Here is a 23,033-nt window from a genome sequence, read left to right on the forward strand (position 1 = left end):
AAACAGCTCCCAGCAGCACAAGGTCCCAGCACTGGATCCTGGTTCTGTGATTTGTCTTCTAAAAGAGGCTTTGCAAAGGGGCACTTAGATTCTCTGAGTCTTGGGACCTTTGTTCACAAATCCATGATAGTTACATTAATATAAGTGCCACATGATTGGTGGGGGCATAAAGGAGACAATGTAGATGGAGGGTTAGACAGGATTTTTGAAGTTTGTCTAAGTTGGTTTCAGGTTTTGGAAAACATGCCCGTAACTTTTGGTCCTATACACGATATAGTCAAAGCTAGCTGGCACCATGCTGGGGTGATGGCTCAGTAGTTAAGGGCACTTGCTACTTAAGCATGAGGGCCCCGGAGGGCCAGAGACTTCTGGAGTTCAATTTCTTAAAATCCGGGCTGGAGAGATGGCTTAGCGGTTAAGCGCTTGCCTGTGAAGCCTAAGGACCCCGGTTCGAGGCTCGGTTCCTCAGGTCCCACGTTAGCCAGATGCACAAGGGGGCGCACGCGTCTGGAGTTCGTTTGCAGAGGCTGGAAGCCCTGGCACGCCCATTCTCTCTCTCTCCTTCTATCTGTCTTTCTCTCTGTGTCTGTCGCTCTCAAATAAATAAATAAATAAATAATTAAAAAAAAATTTCTTAAAATCCACTGGAAAAGATGGGGTTATACCTGCCCAACTGGGACTCCAGAGAGCAGAGAGCAGAGAATCGCCGGGGATGGCTGGCCAGAAAGAAATGGCACACGGGGCTAAGGGAAAGACCCAATCTTAAGCAAGGAGATGCTTTCATCTGACCTCCGTGTAAGCACACAACACACACATCTACACAAATGGGCACACACACACCACACCATACACACTCCACACACACACACACACACACATGCATGTGTGCACACACACATATGCACACACACAAATAGAAGTTGGCACAGATATGTGAAAGTATACAGTAACTGGGAGTCTCATTCCAGACCTGAGAGACCTTTTGGCTTGAAACTTTTAGGAAGCTACCTTTGGGGACTATCTGCCCCTCTTGCTTCTGATACAGCCCTTTCCTACTCTCTCGGGAAATGACCTTGAATTTCACCTACATATATGGCACCTCTTTTCATAGAATGACTTGCCAGCTTCTGAGAAAATGCCACCAGGCTCTCCTATACACCAATCTCTCCCTGTAGGGTGGCATCTTGCCAGCTCAGAGAAAACACAAATTTATTTCTTTCTATGCCTTGAGATATTATTGGTCACATATTGTTTTAGTGCGATGCATAATTATGGAAACTGCTTTGACAATCTGTATATTTTATCAGTGCACTATAATACCCAGAATATCCCCCAATTCTTTTTCTTCTCCATGAGCCAGCTTAAAATATATTTTGGCGTCCTTTATGTCATCTTGAAATTGAATAGCCAATTCTTACTGTAATGAAAATACTTATGCACCGGTGTGGTGATCTACAACACTACACTCTAATTACGGCTGTGCTTTAATTAACCTGAATTGAAGAGTGTTATCATTAAACTGCTGGTAACTTTGAGTTATGGCTTTTCTTTAATTTAAAGTAGAAAACACAGATAATTAAGCCTCCAGATAATCAAATGCTTGAGGAGAGCTTCAATGTTTTGGGATGTTCCTAAATCTCATTAAATGTCCTTTCTTTATTGATTAGTTCCGCCTCTGCCGAATCATTGCATTAAACGAATAATGGCAGCAAGTTGAACACATTCTCACTCACATTGGAAGTTGCCATTATTTTCTTTTTGTATCCAGAAGCTTTACCGAACAAATATTAAATTCTCTGACAACAAGCTAGGTCCGTGGGATTTTGTCTTCACTGATACACGTTCATTCAAGGGAAATGTGCACACACTGTGTCCATTAGTGCTGAACTCTGGAGCATTACTGAAGACTAGTCAAGTTCCCTGCCACCCCAAGGTTCAGGGTTGGCAAAACCATACGTCCATACCACCAGGCCTAGAATGCTGAGGTCAATCTGGCCTAGTCTAGGAGGAGAAAGCCTGTATGCCCCTTTGGTGAAAGTAAGTGGATGCCAGTTAAGCATTTGGTCGAGGATCCAGTTCAAGGGAAGCCAACAAATCTAGTTGTGTTTTTTTTATGTGAAATACTACTGTTTGGAAACCCTGGAAAGTAGCTTTAAAGAAATTAAATCCTGTAAGCCAACTCTAGCTGTTCCGTGCCCTCTCTCTCTCTCTCTCTCTCTCTCTCTCTCTCTCTCTCTCTGTGTGTGTGTGTGTGTGTGTGTGTGTGTGTGTGTGTGTGTGTTGGAGGGGTGGGCAATCCTCGAGACCTTAGTCTTAAAATGAACTGACTCAGTTTCCAAGGACAAGAGGAAGAGACGGATGTTAAAGTCAGGGCCAGGTGCTTTGCTGGAAGTACACCTGTCCAACAGCAGAGCCAGAGAAACTCGGTGGCCCAGGAAGGGGCTTTGTGACTCCTCGGCAAGCACCCTGACACCATGGGACCCCCCCCCACTCTGGCCCTGGAAGTACGGCTCTGCCCACTGTCCCACGATAGACTTAGGCTTTGATCATCTCATTAAAGAGCCAGGTTCAGTTTAAGACCTGACTCTTCAGGACTTTCCATCTCGGGAAGGCTGAGCTCCAAGGAGAATTCCCGGGACAGGCCAGCCTTCCAAGTCCCAGTGCCTTGGAATGGTTAACTTCTTCCCCTGGCAGAAAGAGAAATTGTTCCCAAGGCAAGGTACACACGGGAGCGACAATAGGGCATCCATTTTCAGAAAATAACTCCTTCCGAATCAATTACCTATTCACTTTTCCAGTCCATTTAGCATTTAAACTTTCGCTTAGAGACAGGGTGAGAAATTTCCGTAAACAACCAAACCATTTTGGAGTGCTTAGGGTCTGGGCCTGGGGACTGGCTGAGAACACCCGCTGTGTTCTCTGACAGGAGTCTCCAGGTAAACATGAAGCCACCAAGCACTCCATCCCCTCCCTGCTGCATACAGAACAGAACAGATTGACAGACACAGCAGAGCCCAAAAGCCCTGGGCCTCCCTGTACTGTGAAGGGCACTCTGTTTTGATTGGGCACCTCAGGCCTCCAGTCCCAGAATTCCAGAAGGTTCTTGGTTTACAAGTAGCACAAAGAAACGGCACTCCTTCCGCAGCTCAGCGGGCTCTCTCAATCCCCCCCCATTTCTTCTGCTTTTAATCAGTGAGATAGTTCTGTAAGCCTTGGCTACGGTGTCAAGCATCCCTGGGTCAGTCTTACAGTTCCACCATTTTTAGACATGTTGTGTTTTCATACGGAACAAACCCCTGTTTGATTAGATAAACCAAACCCTTAACATTCTGAGTGCTTAATCTGAGGTATTATGTCTCAAGATGGGTGTCTGGAGCTCCTGAGGCAGGCCATCCTATCTAGGTGACCACTTGTTCTACTGAAGTGGGAGAGGGCCATGGCAGGTGTCCATGTTTTAACCCATCCTGTGAGATAGTTCCTGGAGAAACAGCACCTTCTGACTAATGGCAACTGTCCCTAGAGGACCTTCCCCAAGCCTCCTTCCATACATGTGGCTCCCTATGTCCTCAGCAGACAGTGAGTGAGAGCACTTTGGATAGCTATTTCAGCAGCCCCTATGATGTCACTGTACTCTGACTTGCTTAGAAGGCTGGTAAAAATGTCATTATTTGGGAGCTTGCAAGATGTAGCTTTGCCCTATTAAAACCACTATATGTCAACCTCAACGGTAGAGCATATACTTAGCAAGTTCAAGTCCCACCCAGAGCCAAACAAAATGAAATTGAGATTAAATCAGAAAGACCACAGATCTTCGTTTTGGGAACGTAATTCAAGATGTGCAGGGGAATTACAGTTTGCAAATTAGAGCACACGAGGGTGCCAATCCAAGATCCTCAAGGCCTAGAGGAAAAAATGGAGCCAGCAGAAATCCCCAAGGCAGGGACTCCGTTAAGATCTGTTTTTCTGCTCACAGACACACCAGGCTGAGCTGGCAGGACATGCTAGCCAGGGTCAGGTGCCCCAGATGTGCCAAGCAGAAGTGGAGGCTGTCCCCGAGAGCCAAAGAGCATCCAATGAGCAGCCACTTACTCACAAACAGTAGGGAAGGACAGACCCACGAAGGCACTGGAGAGATATTCTGTGTACATTTCATTAGAGACGCCTTCCAAGTAGTATTTCTGCCAAGTGTCTTCTTCAATCTACATGAAAAGAACACAGGAAGAGGGTTTAAAAGTTTAACCATAGACTATTAAGAGTTACAATACTGGGGGGAAATGGCCGACAACATCGTGAGCAAGCAAGGGATACTGCTATTGGAAAGAACTCAGCTTAACAAGATGTACACACCTGCGCAATAGCGGCACGCTGCCTAGGTGGCTAACCAACGGCTCTCTGTTTGGCTATGAGATCCACTCAGTTGACAGGAACCCATAGTTGGAACTGGGGTCCAAGTCAGAATCCAATGGAGAACACGACTATGGACTCTAGTGAGAAGCTCCCACCAGTCTTTGTCCAAAACTGAGGCTACACCCATTAAAATCTCTCTAAATTAGCAATGCTTAGCCCCTTGAGCCTATGCTGACCTCACTCTCCATTGGAGAATCTGTTTTTTGTTTTTCAGAAAGCAGAAAGAACAGAGGATAACTGAAACCCATCAATGAGACAAGAATAGACAGATGATTCCCTGGCAAGAGAAGAACCACTCCTTGCACAGCACATGGGGCCCAGGTGAAACCACAGAGGAGCTGGTGAGATGAGCAAGAGCGCTGCTTCCACGGCGAAGCTGACAACCCACACCAGGGTGATGGAGACAGACACTGAGGACACTCGAAATACACCGAAGCAGAAATACAGAAGCTGCTAAGAGCTCAAAGCCAAAATAGACTTAAAACACACTCACCAAAGCTCAGGGAATTTTGTGGAAGAAGGCGTGAAAAGACCCACATAGTGGGAGGGAATATCCAGAGACATTGCCCCCCCCCAACAACGGCTGACTGCTGCTCTCACAAGTCATAAGCCTCTCCATGGTGAGTATCGACAATCTCACTAAGGAGGGCCCCCAGTGGGGTGGGGGCAGGGAGGAGGGACATGGCCATACCAACATATGATACGTCCAAACAAAGTTTCTACTTAATAACAAAAAACGAATTACCATCTTGGAATAAATGAATGCATTATGAGACATGCAATCTTGGTTGATAACCTTCTCAGTGACCAGGAACGCACTCTTTAAGCCCCCAGTGACCCTAAACTCACAGGTTTTTATGTGGGTTCACATGAAATCATTGCTTTATTTTTGACCTGTTTGACTTCTAAGGTTGTGGGGGGGGGGGGACAAATCAACTGATAGAAACGTTTGGAGAGCAGTTTTTCAGCTGTTTTCAAAATTTATGAAACTGTATAACCTTTCATCCCAAATTCCCAAAGCAAAGGAAGATAGCATACAAGTTAATAAGATTAAAAATCACAGGGTACTGGGTTGTGTCACCCCTTGTACATGTCTCTACCTTACAAATACACAGGAGATGCACAAGAACACCCTTTTTATTCATGCCAAAAAATAGAAATAACCACTGGTAGCAATATCTATGTAATGTAATATGTACGTAATGGAATACTAAGAATCAATGGGAAAATATGGTGAAATGTGTATCTGTTACTAGAAATATAAAAAGATACATTATAAAATATATACCATCTAATGCTACTTTTTAAGGAATTCTCCATGGGTATCTGTTTATAAAGCCTTAACAAAAAATATCTAGAAATTTTTATAGCAGAACACTAACAATTATCTCTAAGTGGTAGAATATTGCTTCTCACAGCTTTTTGTACTGTCTGGAGACTTTTAAAATACATATTTATATGAATGCATATAAATGAATGCATGTGGATAGCAACATATTTCTACAATTTTATATTGGAAAAAGTTTTTACTTCCATCTACCTGGAATATCACCATAAGTAAAATATACTTCTGATGAGGTCTAGCACAAAACTTCATTAAAATAAGTTGTTTTATGTTTTTCTGATCAATGAAGTCCAGCTGGATTTCTTGGGTAGCTTCCTCACACTAGAGATTTTCAATGGAGTCAATCTTTAAAAACTATCCAGTGAGTTAGACTGAGAAACTCTGGTTGCTGAGGGAGCTCCAGCCCTCCATGACAAATGTATGAGGATATATCCTTAGGTGTCCTTGAAGGCCATCTCCAAGGCCTCACTCCTGGTGAAGGCTTAGGTTAGAGGAGGCGGCCAGGAAGCTGTTCTGTCAATAGCAAGAAGCTCTTCATAATTTCTTGTTCTGTTCTTGTGCTGAAGAGTCTTGCTCATGGTTAACCAGTCCATTAACAGGGAGAAATGCAACATCTGGAGAACATGGAAGGATGGGAAAGGACAGAGCCTTCACCTACTGGGTGATACTCAGCATACAAAAGCCGGAAAGACAACGCTGAGAGATAAATTGAGTGTTCCTGACCTCCATGCTGTCTGTTTGCTTCTGTTCCGCCTAGCTAATTAGACTGCGCAGGTTAACCTCATTAGATCGAGCTGCTTCTAACCACTCTTATATGCTAGACATTAGCAATGCAGAGCTGCTGGGTATGGGCTGATTATCTACAAATTGGTCTTCCCCAGAGTGGGGGCATTACAATAAGTCTCTCAACCATTTCTGTGGCTAAATGAGATGATTTAAAAAAAAAAATAACTGTAATGTGTTCAGATAAACATGAACTTTTTCATTTCCCCAAAACTAAGATCTTGACAATTTTCTTCCAGTGACATTCATGAATTCAAACTAATTTGAATAAAGTTTAGTATGCATCGGTAAAAATCTTATAATACCTCTCATTTTTGAGAAATATTACTGCATTTTGTTTTATTGGTACATAGGAAGCCATATGAACTACTGCTAGTTATAAATCTTCAAGTAGAGCTTTGTGGGCAAATAGAATACCTAAAGAATAAAGATGTACGTGAAGGCTGGGGGTGTGGGCACTGCTCAGTGGATAAAGCACTTGCCTGTGTGCCTAAATTCAAGCGCCCCAGCATCTGTAACCCCAGCACAACTGGAAAGCAGAGGAGGTAGGCAGGAGAATCCCCCTGAAGCTCACTGGGACAGCTAGTTGGGTGAACTCCACAATGAAGGGCAAGAACCCTGCCTCAGAGTGGAAAGTGCAGGTCAGTACCCAGGGTTGTTCTCTGACCTCCAAACATGTCATGGCACGCATGTGCCCACACTCACACCCATGAACACACACACATACACAGGAAAAAAAAAAAAAAAACACTCCACTAAAAATAGATCCAGCCTATGTCCTTAGCAGATACATCTTCTTAGAATGTGTTTTGTTTTGTAATTTAAATATTACAGGTGATTATCAAAAGTAGAGAAAATATACACCTCATCTTAATTATTGTTAGTAGTATTCCTAATTAATGTGATTCATTTAATTATGGTCTATATTCATGACCCTATGTCTGAGGAGGTTACTATTACAACAAATTTTACTATATATATGCACATATATGTTTATATATATACATATACATATATATAGTATATAATATAGTATATGTATATGTATGTGTGTATATGTATGTATGTATATATGTATATGTATATGTATGTGTGTGTGTGTGTATATATATATATATATATATATATATGGTTTTTGAGGTAAGGTCTTGCTCTATCCCAGGCTGACCTGGAATTCATTCTGTAGTCTCAGGGTGGCCTTGGACTCACTCAGGCAATCCTCTTACCTCTGCCTCCTGAGTACTGGGATTAAAGGTGTATGCTACCACTCCCGCCTCTTAACCAATAAATTTTGTAACTAGATACAGATTCATCACAGGGTAACAGCAATATTCATGTTTCTTTTAAATTTAGCAAACGTATTCCATTGATTTATTCCCTCAGTAAACATTTACTGGGCATATTCTATATTACAGGAGTTGTTCTAGTGCCTGATTAAATCTGATTTTAAACTGTTATTTATTATCCCACATTTCTCCCTACATTACCTGGCTGGGATAGATCTGACCATCTGACTGGATACAACTGACTTTTACTGATTTTTCCACATCTCTTCTCCTATAACTTCACTTTTGTGGCTAATTTGAAATGGATGGAGAGTAGAAGTCAAATAACTGGAAAAATGTTTAAGACATTATGTAAAACAAAATGCCTCTCCCGCATCCATATGTAGATTCTTCAATGGTATCCAAAAGACTGGATGTAATAGCATCAAACCAACTGTACCAATGCTGAGGAGTTTAAAATCCATTGTCCTAAGTCTAAGACTTCCAAATGCATACCCAACAATGTTTTTGAGGCTTCTGATGGTGGCATTTCATATGCACATAAAAGTATAGTTATAATAACATCTTTACAGAAGGCATGTCATTAGTGGAGATGTGAACTGGTGCAGCTGCTATGGAAAACAATGTGGTAGTTCTTTAAAAACTTAAAAATAGAAGAGCAATATGATCAAGCAATTCCACTCTTGAGCAAAGGAAATAAAAACAGGACTCATGATAGTGTTGCTCTTAAGAGCTAAGAGTTTTCAAGAACCTAAGGAGGCATTCATAAGAAATATATAGTGAAGAAATACAATGAAACATTGCTCCGCCTTCAAAAGAAAGGAAGTCCTGGTTCTTGTGACTATAACATGGGTGAACATTGAAAGCATTGTGCTAAGTGGAAAAAAAAAAAACCACAATCACGAAACAACAAATATTATTTGAGGAACATGCTAAAAGAAGTCAAATTCGGCCGGGTGTGGTAGCACACACCTTTAAACCCAGCACTTGGGAGGCAGAGGTAGGGGGATCGCTGTGAGTTTGAGGCCACCCTGAGATTACATAGTAAATTCCAAGTCAGCCTGAACTACAGTGAAACCCTACCTTGAAACAACAGGAAAAAAAAAAGTCAAATTCATAAATCCAGTTGTAGAAGGATGGTTGCACGGTTAGCAGCGAGGTGGGGAAGGGTACCAGTTTTTCCCCGGTATAGATGATCAGTTTTGCAGGATCAAGAGAGCTCAACAGGGCTGGGGAGATAGAACATGGGCTAAGGGCTTGCCCCACAAACATGAGCAGCTGAGTGAAGACTCTCCGCACCTACGTACGAGTCCAGCTAGGCAGAGTGCACTGGTGACCCTAGCACTGGGGAGGCACAGACAGAAGTGCTGGGTCCTGCTGGCTTTCACGGCGAGTCAGGCATGCTCTAGGTTCAGTGAGAGAAAAATATGCTCACAGGGCTGGGCAAAACGGGTCAGGGAGTAAAGTTGGCACTTGATGCACAACTCTGGTGACCTGAATTTGGATTTCCAGACCCAGTGTGAAAGCCAGAAGCTGTGGTGGGTTTCTGTAATGGCAAAAAAAAAAAAAAAAAAAAAAAAAAAGGAGGTGGGGACAGAAGAATTTTTTGGATGCTTGAAGAGCAATGAACAACAAGAGGCTGTGCGTCCAACAAGGTTGAAAGTGAGAACTGACCACAGGTTGTCCCCTGACCTCACCATGCACCTGCACTCACACACATGGACACCCCCCCACACACACACCAAAAAAAAAGGCAGAGAGCAAATAATGAAGGCACTTGACATCAACCTATGACATCCATATACATCACACTCACACACATACAAGCATGCAAACACACATGCATGTACCACACACACATACATGTAACAAAAAAAGAGTTCTGAAGAAGGATGGGGGTGACGATGGCACAAACATGAGACTATCCCACATACCAACAAGCTGCATGCTTACATACAGCTAAGATGGTTAATTCTGTGCTATGTGTATTTTGCTATCATTGAAGGACTTTAAAACCCAGAACAGAATAATCCATGGCCATGATGAATGAATGCTAACATGGTTTAATCCCTAAGACTGAGAGAGGCAAGGTGTGCGACGGTTAGAGCAGAAGAAAGCTGGTGATATCAGAAGAGTCAGGGTGCAGACAGCCCCCACTGTTACCAGGATCTCCTTCAGGCTCCCCTCAGCTGTGCCAATCTCTATCTTAGGTGGGCTACAGACTATTTCTAAAGCCTCTAGAACAGTAACAGGTCCCAGAAGGTCAATTTTCTACACAGGAGGACAGACCACTTTGGACTGACTCTTAACGGAGAAAACAATGACACGTCTTTGTTCCTTAACAGAAGGAACTAGCTAGATAGTCATCTTATGACCTTCTGGACAATTCAAAATGGCATGCTTTCTACCCAGAACCAGAGCTCCACTTGGATCCCTTGGGACAAAGAAAAAGAAAAAGAAAAAAAAAAAAAAACACAAGAAAACCTCACACTCGCCATCAAAGGGACATTATCATTTCCCTCTCACAGGTGATTAAAAAAGGAGAGAGAGAGAGAGAGAGAGAGAGAGAGAGAGAGAGAGAGTGTGAAAGAGAGGCGTGGCAATTTGCTAAAGGTCACAAAGCCAATCACGGTATGAATAAGACTCAAGTTCATGCTCCCAACCTCCACAGATACCTCTTGCAAGAGACAGGAAGGTGTAGTCTAGGGAAGTTGTAGTGGGGTCGGGGAGGGGCTCTGCTACCTAAGTACAAAGGGGGGCAGGACCAGACGAACTGCTCATTAAGGACTCCAGAGCTCAAACCCCAGAACCCATGACTATGAGGGCATCAGCAAGATTTGCACGGTGGGTTCTGAGCCTGGCTGGAAGGTAGTCCAGGCCTCCTCTCACTGCACTCAGGTACCGTTTCTATTAGGTAAAATGGGAACCATCTCAGCCTACAGCTTCTTTCCTAAAATAGTACATGCTGTTCTCCATGTTTGTATCATTGGCAATTTTTAAATTTTTTATTAACAACTTCCATGATTATAAAAAAAAAAAATACCCCATGGTGATACTCTCCCTTCCCCCACTTACCCCTTTGAAACTCCATTCTCCATCATACCCCCTCCCCATCTCAATCAGTCTCTCTTTTGATGTCATGATCTTTTCCTCCTCTTATGATGGTCTTATGTAGGTAGTGTCAGGCACTGTGAGGTCATGGATATCCAGGCCATTTTGTGTCTGGAGGGAGCATGTTGTAAGGAGTCCTACCCTTCCTTTGGCTCTTACATTCTTTCTGCCACCTCTTCCACATTAGACCCTGAGCCTTGGAAGGTGTGATACAGATATTGCAGTACTGAGCACTGCGGTCATTTCTTTCCATCACCATGATACCTTCTGAGTTGTCCCAAGGTTACTGCCATCTGAAAAGAGAAGATTCTCAACCAAAAGTGAGAGAAGCAATAATATAAGGGTGTGAACATTAACAGAAGTGCTTACTGGGCATGTGATAAGCATACTATATACATTTGGTCAGACAACAGCCGACGTTACACCTCTAGGGCTCACGACCACCCCTGTTTTAAGTTTTCTGTATTTCCTTCCTATGGAGTGGGCCTCTAGTCTCATTGGTGTATTTTTAACTGTAATGTGAAGACACACTTCCCAGCAGAAAAATGAAGGCATGGGACCAAAATGACTTAGGGAAAGGTGCCAAAATTAATTTTCCAGCCACTCAGCAATCAGTCAAAGGCAGAGTGTTTCCTAAGGCAGCAGCTTATCCTCTGGCTGTCACATCAAACCCCAGCTGTTTCAGAAGAGCGCCTAGCAAGATGAGCAGGTGATGTGCTCTGGGTCCTGATTCATCAAATGCGAACAGCATCTTCTGTGCGAAAAATGGAATGAGCCACTGGGCTAGCTTGTCTACATCACTTATGGTTTTATTTATCTACCCATCATTATCTAATTTTTCAACCGGTCTAGTTGAACCTCCCAAGCAAATGGTTTTACGCCTACCCATGGGCACACAGCCTTACCATCAGATGTGCTTTCTAACCGGAATCATCAGCCTTGGCTCCCCGGAAAACTGCCCCCTTCTTGGCTGTTCCAGGTTCTGCATGTGTTAGTGGTAATAGGCTGGTAATGACACCATTTTTTTTATAATGCTTCTTCTGATGAGAGAGAAACTGTGTTTCTCTAATGCTAACAGCCCCTGTACATGGGAAAAGTTCAACTCTCCTGGCTAAGGTCTGTGACAGCCGCTATGATCTCTGTTCCCAGTAAGAGTCTGGATAACTGTGTTGATGATAGCCAAATGGTTTTGCAGAAATCCATCCCGAACTCAGCAGTCCTCCAAATATTCCCAAGGATAATCAAACACCAGTCCTTACTTAACTGAGAATAAGCACACTGCCTTATTCCAAATATATGCTATGCACTTCAAAAATAAACAAGTAAAAGCAAACTATTTTACTTATTTATCTACTTTTGGTTTCTTGAGGTAGGGTCTCGCTCTAGTTCAGGCTGACCTGGAATTCACTATGTAGTCTCAGGGTGGCCTCAAACTCACGGCGATCCTCCTACCTCTGCCTCCCGAGTGCTGGGACTAAAGACATGCACCACCATGCCCAGTTAAGAAAACTATTTTAAAAAACAGTGATTCTGATGTTACTAGCTGTGATTAGATGGGTAGTCATAACATCTACACACTAGCATACTGCCTCACATCACACACAAGATGTGGGATATTAGTGTATTATCAAATATTTATTACACTTACTATTTTTAAAACCTATCTGAATTCTCAGTTACTAGTCTTCCTCTAAGAGGGGTAGTTTGAAAACATAGAACTACTTAATAAAAACTAATTAACCCATCTATGAAGGAGTGGTACATATAAATCACACATAACATTATCAATGTCCTTCATAGTGTGACAAGCTTATAACAGTGCTGACCAACATTATCTTAGATCCCATAAAAACATATTTAGTCCAACAAACAAAGAGACATGGCCCACAGAACATATAAAGCCTTTGTCCACAATAATAAACATGGAATCAGAATTTATGGGCCCTTGGCTAATGAATGTGTGAGGTTATTATTGAAATGAGCATGGTCGTTTGTCCCCATTCCTAAACAGCATGCTCTGTCACTGGGCAGCGTTTTGTAGGGTGCTGCGTCTGCTCATTTCATGCTGGAAAGAACACTATTAGATGTCAAGAGGACCACATCCTTGAGTTTCTGATACTTCCTCTGTATCCCAACACTCATGGCTTTGCCACAGTTTTGAGCATAGAGCATGTGGTTATTTCTTCTCCACACCTTCTTTATTTTTAACATTTTATTTTCATTTATTTATTTGAGAGAGATACAGAAATAGGCAGGGAGAGACAGAGAGAGAGAGAATGGATGTGCCAGGGCCTCCCGCCATTGCAAAAGAACCCCAGACTCATGCACCCCCTTGTGCATCTGGCTTACGTGGGTCCTGGGGAGTTGAACCAGGGTCTTTAGGCTTCGCTAAAGCCATTTCCCTGGCCCTCCGCTCCTTCTTAAAGTTCTTCTGAATAAAGGACTCCATGCTCACCCATATCATGACAGATCTTAAAAGCAACCCATAGGATTAATAAAAAAAAAAAAAAAAGGAAAAGAAACCAAGTGAGTGAACTATGCTCACCGAAGTCCATAGGACACCAGCTCACAGAACAGCTTCCTGTGCAGTCTGGGGGGTGGATGAGTTGGCAGTATAGTGGAAACCAGAGGGAGAAAGCAGAGGTGAGGGGTGATCTGCACCTTTCCAGGGCGTACTTGTCTGTGCCAAATGGCACATCGATGGCAGACCTCTTGGATGGAGGCTGAGGCCATTCTGGGAGCGACACTGGATTTCAGTGACTCTGTACCAATTTGGCATTCCGTGATTATGACCTATATCAGGTCACATTTCCCAGAACACGTGAACAGGATGAAAAGCCCTCAGATTTGTCCCAAAGACTTCAGAGCAATGTCAATTAAAACAAACTACCTGAGATTTGACGGGATGCCAGGGATCTGGCTGCTTCAGCACGGAATGAGTAAATAAACCACTCAGAAGATTAATGTCGGGCTGGACCTGGGCTGAGTTCTTTATTCCCAGGCGAGTAGGCTGCAGACTATCAAATGAGATTCCCTCCATCACACATTATGGGGGGGGGTGAAATCAACCCACATAAGGTGAACAGAAAGAAATTAACAGACCACACCACATGCAAAAGCATTCCAATACATGGAGTTTCTCCTACTTCATTACCCAACCCAGATGTATTTCTGGAGAGATAAGAAGTGCCAGAGGATCTAACAATCAAAAAAGGGTCATCAGAAAGAGGGACATGGGAGCTTTTCACAACAATGACGACTTTGAAATGATTTAAGATAGTGTTATCTCTACGGCAGGAAATGTACTGCTTTCAACATATAGGTCTGTCCTAGTCTCTCATTTTTCTCTCTGACATAGAAAGGTGTTTTTGTTTAAGACATGTCAAACTTTTAAAGACTGGCCCACTCACCAGATGCCAAAGTGGGAATGTGGTTTTGCAATCTTGCTAACAGTTCAGAACATCTTCACGCCTGCTTCAAATAATGAAGTTCTCAAAACAGCGTTCACAACGTGGGTAGAATGAGCCGGAAGTGAACACTGCCAGACACCCACCATCCCCGGGGCAGTTCAGCCAGGCATCCAGGACTTTCTAAAGAGCCCTTTTCAGCACATCTGATGTGACAGATGAGGGCTTTCCTATTAACTTCTATCATGCGTTACTTTGTAGACCCAAATATTGCAATTTCTTTACTTATTAGAGATAGAGACAGAAAGATGCACAGAGAGAGTTGGGGAGGGAGAGAGAGAGGGAGAGAATGGGTGTGCCAGGGCCTCCTGACAATGCAAATGAACTCCAGATGCATGGGCCACATTGTGCATCTGGCTTTACAGGGGTACTAGGGAATCAAACCCAGGTCATCAGGCTTTGAAGGAAAGTGCCTTTAACCACTGAGAAATCTCTTAAGGACCCTAGACCAAACATTTGCAGTCTAATAAAAAAAAAATGAACCACAAAAGGAAGCAATTGAAAAGATAAGATGTGCTGAGTTATGAGACGAAAATTTTTATCATTCGATCCAACTGATTTAAGATCAATCTACAAAACTGTCCTAAGTTTCTAAGCACTTAGTTCATTTTCTATTCTTTTTTTAATTTTTTTAAAAATTTTTATTTATTTATTTGAAAGTGGCAAAGAAAGAGGCAGATAGAGAGGGGTGGGGGAGAGAATGAGCACGCCAGGGCCTCCAGCCACTGCAAAGGAACTCCAGATGCGTGAGCCCCCTTGTGCATCTGGCTAACATGGGTGCTGGGAAATCGAGCCTCGAACCAGGGTCCTTAGGCTTCACAGACAAGCGCTTAACCACTAAGCCATGTCTCCAGCCCCATTTCCTATTCTTATTCTGGAAGAACTATCACAGCACCAGCCCATGGACCATGGGCCACAGTTGGGGTTTTGATGGTCTATGAGATGGTGCCACCTTCTCTTACAAACCTTACCTCCCACAACTTCCCCTGAGATTTAGGAAGGAATAGTTGCTCTCCACTCCAGTCTCATAAGGTGAACCAGACAGGATTTCCTGGCAGGTGTTACCTGGAGCAAGGAAGAATGTGGAGGCAATTCTCTGGTATATCCCATCAGAATGGAGGTTATTTTGAGACATTTTTATCTGGGTCTTTCTCTTGCCTGTTACGTCTAGTAGTTTGATAATAATATTAAGTAAAATGAGAGAAAGTTGGAGAGCATTCAATTTGACAAACAAGCTGTGTTTTTTATTTAATCTTACTGTATTTTTAGAATAATGATGCCTGAGATGTTTAATGTGCTGACATGAAGTTCAAATCTCCAAGGAAGAGGAACATGGTATGCGGCCACAGAGCCCTTCATTTTGAGGAGCAGCTTATAGAGATGGGCAACAAGAAGATAAATATTCCCTTGCTTGGGTTCCCATCCTTTCCCACAGTCTTCTTTCCAAAATCTGTCTCTGGGGCCATTTTTAGTTGTCCAAAGCCAACCATTCCTGTTGAATTACATGTCATGTCATTTTCTCGTGTCCCAAACTCAACACGCTGTACTTGCTTTCATGGAAACGATCATGGTATCCACTTCCAAGGAGGCCACGAGTGCTACTTCCACAGCAAGGGCGCAGGGTGTTCAAGGAGGCATCGGCTCACCTCGGTCACTTGATGCCTTGATCAACTGACAAGAACTATGATGAAACAGCTGCGGGAATATAGACCACTGGCTTCTTGGACTGCAAGCTCTTCAAGGGAAGGTCTACAAACAGCACAGTGCATTGCTGATAGAAAGTGCTGAGTTGAAATAAGCAAGAGAAAATTGGGGAAAGAGACAGAAAAGGGAAAGCACAATTTTCCAGGGTTCTGAGCATAGGTAAGCATGGATGACTCCATAGCATTTAGTGCTGGAGCATGAAATGAACCAATTTTGGCCTCTATATGCTGGGGAAAAAAAAAATGCCACAATGGCAGGATGTAACAGAAGGTGTGTATAATTGAGTCATTTTTAACTTTCCCAGAAAACTTCTCACTATGAGCAATATGCTCTGGGATAGTAATCATCACAGAACCTCTTGGGTGGCTTAGCAAGTGGTTTGTGGTCTTCTAAGTTCTAAATCCAATGCTCAGAGAGCCGAGTGGGAAAGAGAGAGGGCTTTGGATCTGGTGTCCTTCCTGCTAGGAGTCCCACTTCAGCCCTGCAGAGAGGAGTCCTTTTCTTCCCCAGCCTGTGTGAGGTGTCCCAGGGGCTAAGATCCTGTTCTTCCTCACACTTTTTGGATTCCAATGTCAAGTCAAACAACCCTAGAAAACTGTCTACTTGGCAATTTGTTAGTTTTATGTTCTAAACTGGAAGCCCCAAAGGAATTCTAATCTTTCACAAAGAACTAGGAAAAGAGAGAAGGAGCTAGAAAGAAAAGAACATTTGAATCAAGATTGGAACTATGAGGCTGCTTTTGATGGCACAAACTTCCTCAGAGATGCGCATGCCTTTAAGGAATCTTTGGTATGATATGGTTTGGTGAGAGTCCCACAACATCTGTAACAAACACCAATTTCTTACTAATGGGCGCATCTGTTTTACTTTAGAATTCTTCAGGGACTCCAAGTTCAGGGCTTCCCAAACTTTGACATACATGTGTATCGCCCAAGGGATGTAATAAAATGTCATTCTCAGTGCCCTTGTCCTGAGGAGAGGTCTCAGACACTTCATTTCTAGCAAGCTCCCGTGTGATGCTGATGCTATCCACACAGGGACCACATTTTGCACAGCAGGTAACAAGGATTCCCCATGATGCTTTGAGGACTAGAGACTAAGGAGACTCCACTGCAGCCTAAAGAGTTTCAGTCACAGATGAAAAAGAATCAGAGGGCTTTCCATGAAGTCCCAGTAAGTATTGGAGCCGGTTACAGAGAAAGCTTGTCAATAATCAGGCGTGAGATGGGTCTCCAAGTGTTTGGATTGTTGTGGTAATTAGTCTAAACAATATTTCCAGGGTACAGATTTATCTGCTTGGTTTCTCTCCATTGACTCAATGAGCCCACCCCATAATAGCTCAGGCTTCATTTGAATGTGTGCTGAGTAGATACAGAAACAATATAGCATGCCTATATTTAATTTAATTAAAAATAAAGTTTTAGGAAACAGCCCTCATTTGCATCCTTAATTTCTATTCAGCATTCCCATTTTAGGACACAGCGTTGAGCAGGGGGATGAACACACTTGCCAACCCAGCCTCGTGTTAGTGGCAGCAGGTTCCGGATACTTATGTCCCCCATCGCTGTACAATATGGCCTAATAAAGCCGAGCCAAAGAGACTGGATTTCATTTCAGAGCAAAGGGCTTGGTCATAAACTTTTGCTCTCTGGCTGAACAGAGCCTTTGCAGCCTCAAGCATAAATTGCGCTAGTTTTTAGGGATTGGGAGTGATTGGGAAGCCAAATGGGTTATTTGTGGACTAGGTATCAAAGGCAGAGGCGGCCGGGCTATTGCGTATTCATTGTTATCTGGACAATCTCTTGCCAGTTAGAGAATATTTTCACAGGAAGTTAAAAATGACTGCAGAAATCCCCCTCAGTGGCTGCCTGGAGTAGATTTTAGGCCTCATCACAAAGGCATTTGGGTTAGAGATTGGATGTGGGCAGTGTATAATTTACTGAGATATTTAGCTGGGTTTAGCAGTTTTCTTTTGGAGGCGGAATGACCAGAATCCAAAGTGCTCACAGAATCCCAGTACCAAGGCAGGAAAGTACCTAAGCCCAGCCAAGCTCTGGATTCGAATCCCAGCCTCACCGCGTTTCCCGGAGACGCGCTTCTCTGAGCCTTAGTCCCTCCACCTGCAAAGTGACAGCGGCGACAGCAACCACCTCCAGGAAAGCGGGTGGGAGCGAGAAGATACGTGCAATGTGCAAAGCGCAGGGCCTGGGGGAATACTGACGAGAGTGGAGTGCTGCGTGTGAAGTGCGCGTGGCACGATTGTGCAAGGAGGTGGCACCTATGGAGCGCGGCCTGGCGGCGTTTCTGTGACTGGTGTCAGCTGTCCCCGTGGGGGACGAGTGCGAGGGATGAGGGTGGGAGCTGCGATGAGGAACCGCTTCTCCTGTTCAGATCAAGTAGCATAAGCCGATCAGATGCTGGGTCTGTGGTTCGTGGCTTTCTGTGTGTGAGCTACTGCTAGGAAGGGCTGAACGATTGCCGATCATCAGTGGTCCCCTGAAGTGAGGAGACACCCAGCCGGGCTCTCTACCCTCCGGGTGCTTTCCTAATGGCCCTGAGGAGACCTGATGCTAAGGGAGGTGTTAAGGACTTGGAGACCAGGATACCCTCCCAAAATAGGACATGGGACATGGGACACAGAAGAAGCTGATACAAGATCACCCATCCCAACCAAGCCTTCTTCCACTCTGGTATTAACCAGGCTAGAGCAGCTTAGTTTTCTGAAAAGATCCTGAAGTTAGCAAGACCCCAGAGTAAGTGAGGATGAGTCTGGCTCGGGATGTGAAGCTTACCCGCAACCTTCAGAAAATGCCACCTCTGCTTCTTTCTTCTCGTTCATCTCCCTAGCAAATGACCTTGTTCCTACCTCACCTCCTTGGCTCATTTTTTTAAAAAACATCTTTTTTTTTTTTAAAAGGTTTGTTTTTACTTATTTACTAGAGATAGAGGGAGAGAGTGAGCAAGTGAGAATGGGCACACCAGGGGCTATAGTCACTGGAAACGAACTTTAGACATATGTGCCACCTTGTGCATCTGGCTTACATGGGTCCTGGAGAATCAAACCTGGTCCTTAGGCTTTGCAGGCAAGCGCCTTAACTGCTAATGCATCTCTCCATCCTTGGCTAGCTTTTAACTGATACCTAATATATCCTCATGCCATTATGTTTTTGTTTTTATTTTAGAGAGAGAGAGACACACACACACAAACACACACAGAGAGAGAGAATTGGCATGCTGGGGCCTCAGCTAGTAAAATTGAACTCCAGACACTTGCGCCACCTAGTGGGCATTTGTGACCTTGCGCTGGCTTCACCTTTGTGTGTCTGGCTTACATGGGATCTGGACAGTCAAACACGGCTTCTTAGGCTTTGCAAGCAAGTGCCTTAACCAATAAGCCATCTCTCCAGCACATTTTTTTTTGTTTTTTTTGAGGTAAGGTTTCACTCTCATCTAGGTTGACCTGGAATTCATTATGTAGTCTTTGGCTGGCCTCAAATTCATGGTGATCCTCTTACCTCTGCCTCCCAAGTGCTGGGATTAAAGGCGTGTACCACCACAGAAAAAAGCCATTATTTTTAAATGTGTTTTGAGGAAAGAATGAACACTCACTGCTGGTCAGAGTCCTCAGCTTACTGCCCCAGCAGTCTAATCCTGGGCCTCTTCCACATTCTCCTTTCAGCTCAAGACAAGTTTTGCAGGCCAGCCAACCCAAACCTTTTAGAAGGCAAGGAAGAAAATGTCTACTGCCACTTGAACAAGCATCTTGGAAGAAACTCAGCCCTCCCATCTCAGATAGCTTGCTAGAGTGTTCCATCTAGCCTCCTTATGTCATCTGAGGGATTTCCATTCTTCTCCCTCAGGCTACTTTTCTAGGGAGGGTTTAGAATCGTGATAGTTCAGTCTGCCCAGAGAGCTACCAGGCTGGCCCTCATCCTTCGGCTGACATGTGCTGAGCTGAAGAGAAGGGCTGGTAATGGTCCTGTTTAGCCAAGAAGGGTGTCTCTGTCCTCAGGCTCACTGGACCCAGGGACAAGTTCAATCGGGTAATGCATTCCAATCACTGGGCAGGGCCTGGGAGATCAGATCCTTCCCTGAGTCCTCTGCAGGGCGCTCATTCGCTTGCCAGTCACACTGCTGCAGGGCTCTGTCCTGAGCACAGCTGCACCTTGCTGGGTAGGCTTGCTTAACACAGAAGGAGGACCAGTCACCAAGCCTCCATTGGTGCAGAGGCCTGGAGAAAAGCCAGACAGATGTGCCTACTTGTCAGCCATTAGTGCAGATAAAACCATGAGGCTTTGAGGAGGCTGGGGAGGGGGAGTGACAGAAAGGCTGAGGGGATCAGGAGACCAGTGACATTTAAGCTGGTGAACCACACTGTTGCCTCAGAGAATGTATTCAGTCAGAAGACTCTTGCTGACTGCTTATCTTCCCAGAAAGAGTTTCAGGGACCTCCCACAATATCAGTCATCTACAAAAATGTTGGTAACGATCCAGGAGTGATGGCTTTACACTTTTAATCCTAGCACTCAGGAGGCAGAGGTAAAAGGATTGCCATGAGTTCGAGGCCACCCTGAGACAACATAGTGAATTCCAGGTCAGCCTGAGCTAGAGTGAGACTCTAACTTGGAAAACCAAAAAAAAAAAAAAAAAAAAAAAAGTTGGTAACGTAAAAGTGTGGATGCCTTTATACCACCCCAGAAGACAGTTAGATAAGAGGCTTTTTCCTTTATCTTCTCCTCTCATCAGTAACTCAGTCCTAACCTGATCTTCAGTCTCATTACAAGTGCAATTTCAAACAGCACCTGCCATCTGCCCCTAAGAAGGAAAGACTCTACAGATTAAGGGTTAGGTGATTTTACTCATGTCAATCTGTTCACCTCTCTAGCCATCCTTAAACTCTCCCTTAAGCCCACTGAGGAAGAGTAGCCCACCCAAGGTCTTACGGGAACCCATATGCTAAATTATTCTTATACTCCTCCCCACCCTATCCCACTGCCCACGGCATACCAAGGCAGCTCTCTCACACTTCACCAGCGGGGTGAACAGGGAGGGCCAGGGCTACGCTGGTGAATTTGGATAACACCTGGTTATTTCCTGCTCGCCTATCAAGGAAAGGGACATGCCAACTGTGGAAGGAACTGGACTTCTCATTTTCAGCCATCAGTCAAAGAAAGAAAGCAATGAAAATGCCTTTCAACAATGACAATTGAGCTAGGGGGATGGCTCAGTGGTTAAGGCGCTTGCGTGAAAAATCTGATGGCCTGTGTTCAATTTCTCAGGACCCACCTAAAGCCAAATGCACAAACTGGCACATGCTTCTGGAATTTGTTTGCAGCAACAAAAGGCCCTGTCATGCCCATATTTTCTTTCTCTGTCTCTCATAAATTAAAAAAAAATTAAGAAAGACACATAATTTATCATCTAAGGGGGGGGGGGAGGATAAAAGAAGCAATTGAATTCACTGTCCTGAAGTCCAGTGGCATCAACCTGGAAGCTAGGAATAAACTGAGACTCATGCAATCAGATGGCTGTGGCTTGAATGGGAAATGTTGCCTTGCTACTCTTCTGGGCGGTGGAGCCTAGCTGGAGGATGGAAGTCATAGGTGCAGGTCTCCAGGGACACATTCCTCTCTGGCCCCGCCCCCTTATGTCATCTGCTTCTTGGTCAGCCATGAAGTGAACAGCTCTCCCCCACAACATGCCGCTGCGGTCATGCACATGGCTGAACCTCCTGCAGTGGAAATAAGTACCCCTCCTTAAGTTGGCTATCTGGTCCCCGTGAAGAGAAGAATAACTCTGCACAGAGTGACAACTGAAATCTTTTACACACCAAGATCAGTGGCCATGAAGATATGTTGACTTGTCAGTGGGCAAAGTAACCTATTGACCAGGTATGGAAATACGGAAGAAAGTAGTATTTCTCACTCACGTACATTGACTGGTGCCACTCACTTCCCAACCCCTAGTACACACAGACTTTAGTCTTCAAGACATGATGCCAGGGTTTCTTGGAATTTGCAGCCCAAACGAATGGGACCACATCACTTGTGTTACTATGAAATAGATGTGGCAGTTAATGGTTAAAACTCCATAAGAAAATATCTTCCCAAGTTGAAAGGTTTTATGAGATGTCATTTTTTTAAAGATGGAAGATAGGTACTTAAATTGACCTCAGCATATTTTTACTGGTGTCCCAAAGTTTCTCTAAATCATACAAATGAATTTAAAGTTGAAATGGCACACCTTACATTGTGCCATCAGAAGATATATTAAGGATGCCACTATGTAGCAGCTTGACAGATTTTGTTATTCATTGTCTCTGGCAGAAGAGTGGATCATCTCCACCCTTCCCCAGAGACAATGATCACTGGATCACTGACTTTGGTAGAATGACATGTGTTGATGACAGTAAGAAACAGGCAGAATTGTGCCTGATCAAGGACCACAGGAGAAACAAGAACAAGATTTCTATAGAGACATTCCAGTTTCCCATTCTGGGCAAGAGGAATAAACACAGTTTATATTGTCTTTCCTGCTCAAGGTGACTGCAAGACCTGGACCAAATGCTATAAACAGCTATGTTAAGGTTCAAAGCTGGGATAGAAAGATGGTTCAGCAATTAAGGCAGTTGCCTGCAAAGCCCAAGTACCTAGGTTCAATTCCTCTGTTCCCTTATAAAGCCATATACACAAAGTGGTAACTGCATCTGGAGTTCATCTGTAGTAGCAATAAGGCCCTGGCATGCCCATGCTCACTCACCATTCACTCACTCTCTCTATCCATCTATGTATCCATCTATGTATCTATCTATGTATCTATGTATCTATATATCTATCTATGTATCTATGTATCTATGTATCTATCTATCTATCTATCTATCTATCTATATCTTTCTCTATGTATCTCTCAAATAAACAGATAAAAATACTT

At 43.8% G+C, this 23,033-nt stretch overlaps 1 protein-coding gene across 31 annotated transcripts in view; it reads right to left on the reverse strand.

Annotated features, from left to right (window-relative positions):
- Positions 1–23,033, reverse strand: part of Kcnma1 (potassium calcium-activated channel subfamily M alpha 1) — a 757,466-nt gene that overhangs the window by 167,867 nt on the left and 566,566 nt on the right. For all 31 annotated transcript variants that reach the window (XM_004657971.3, XM_004657965.3, XM_004657975.2 and 28 more), the window contains exon 15: positions 4,090–4,199. In XM_004657971.3, the coding sequence (XP_004658028.2) occupies positions 4,090–4,199 (110 nt within the window). The remainder of the gene's footprint in view (positions 1–4,089; positions 4,200–23,033) is intronic.

The sequence above is a fragment of the Jaculus jaculus genome, chromosome 18, assembly GCF_020740685.1.
Source record: "Jaculus jaculus isolate mJacJac1 chromosome 18, mJacJac1.mat.Y.cur, whole genome shotgun sequence".
NCBI lineage: Eukaryota > Metazoa > Chordata > Mammalia > Rodentia > Dipodidae > Jaculus > Jaculus jaculus.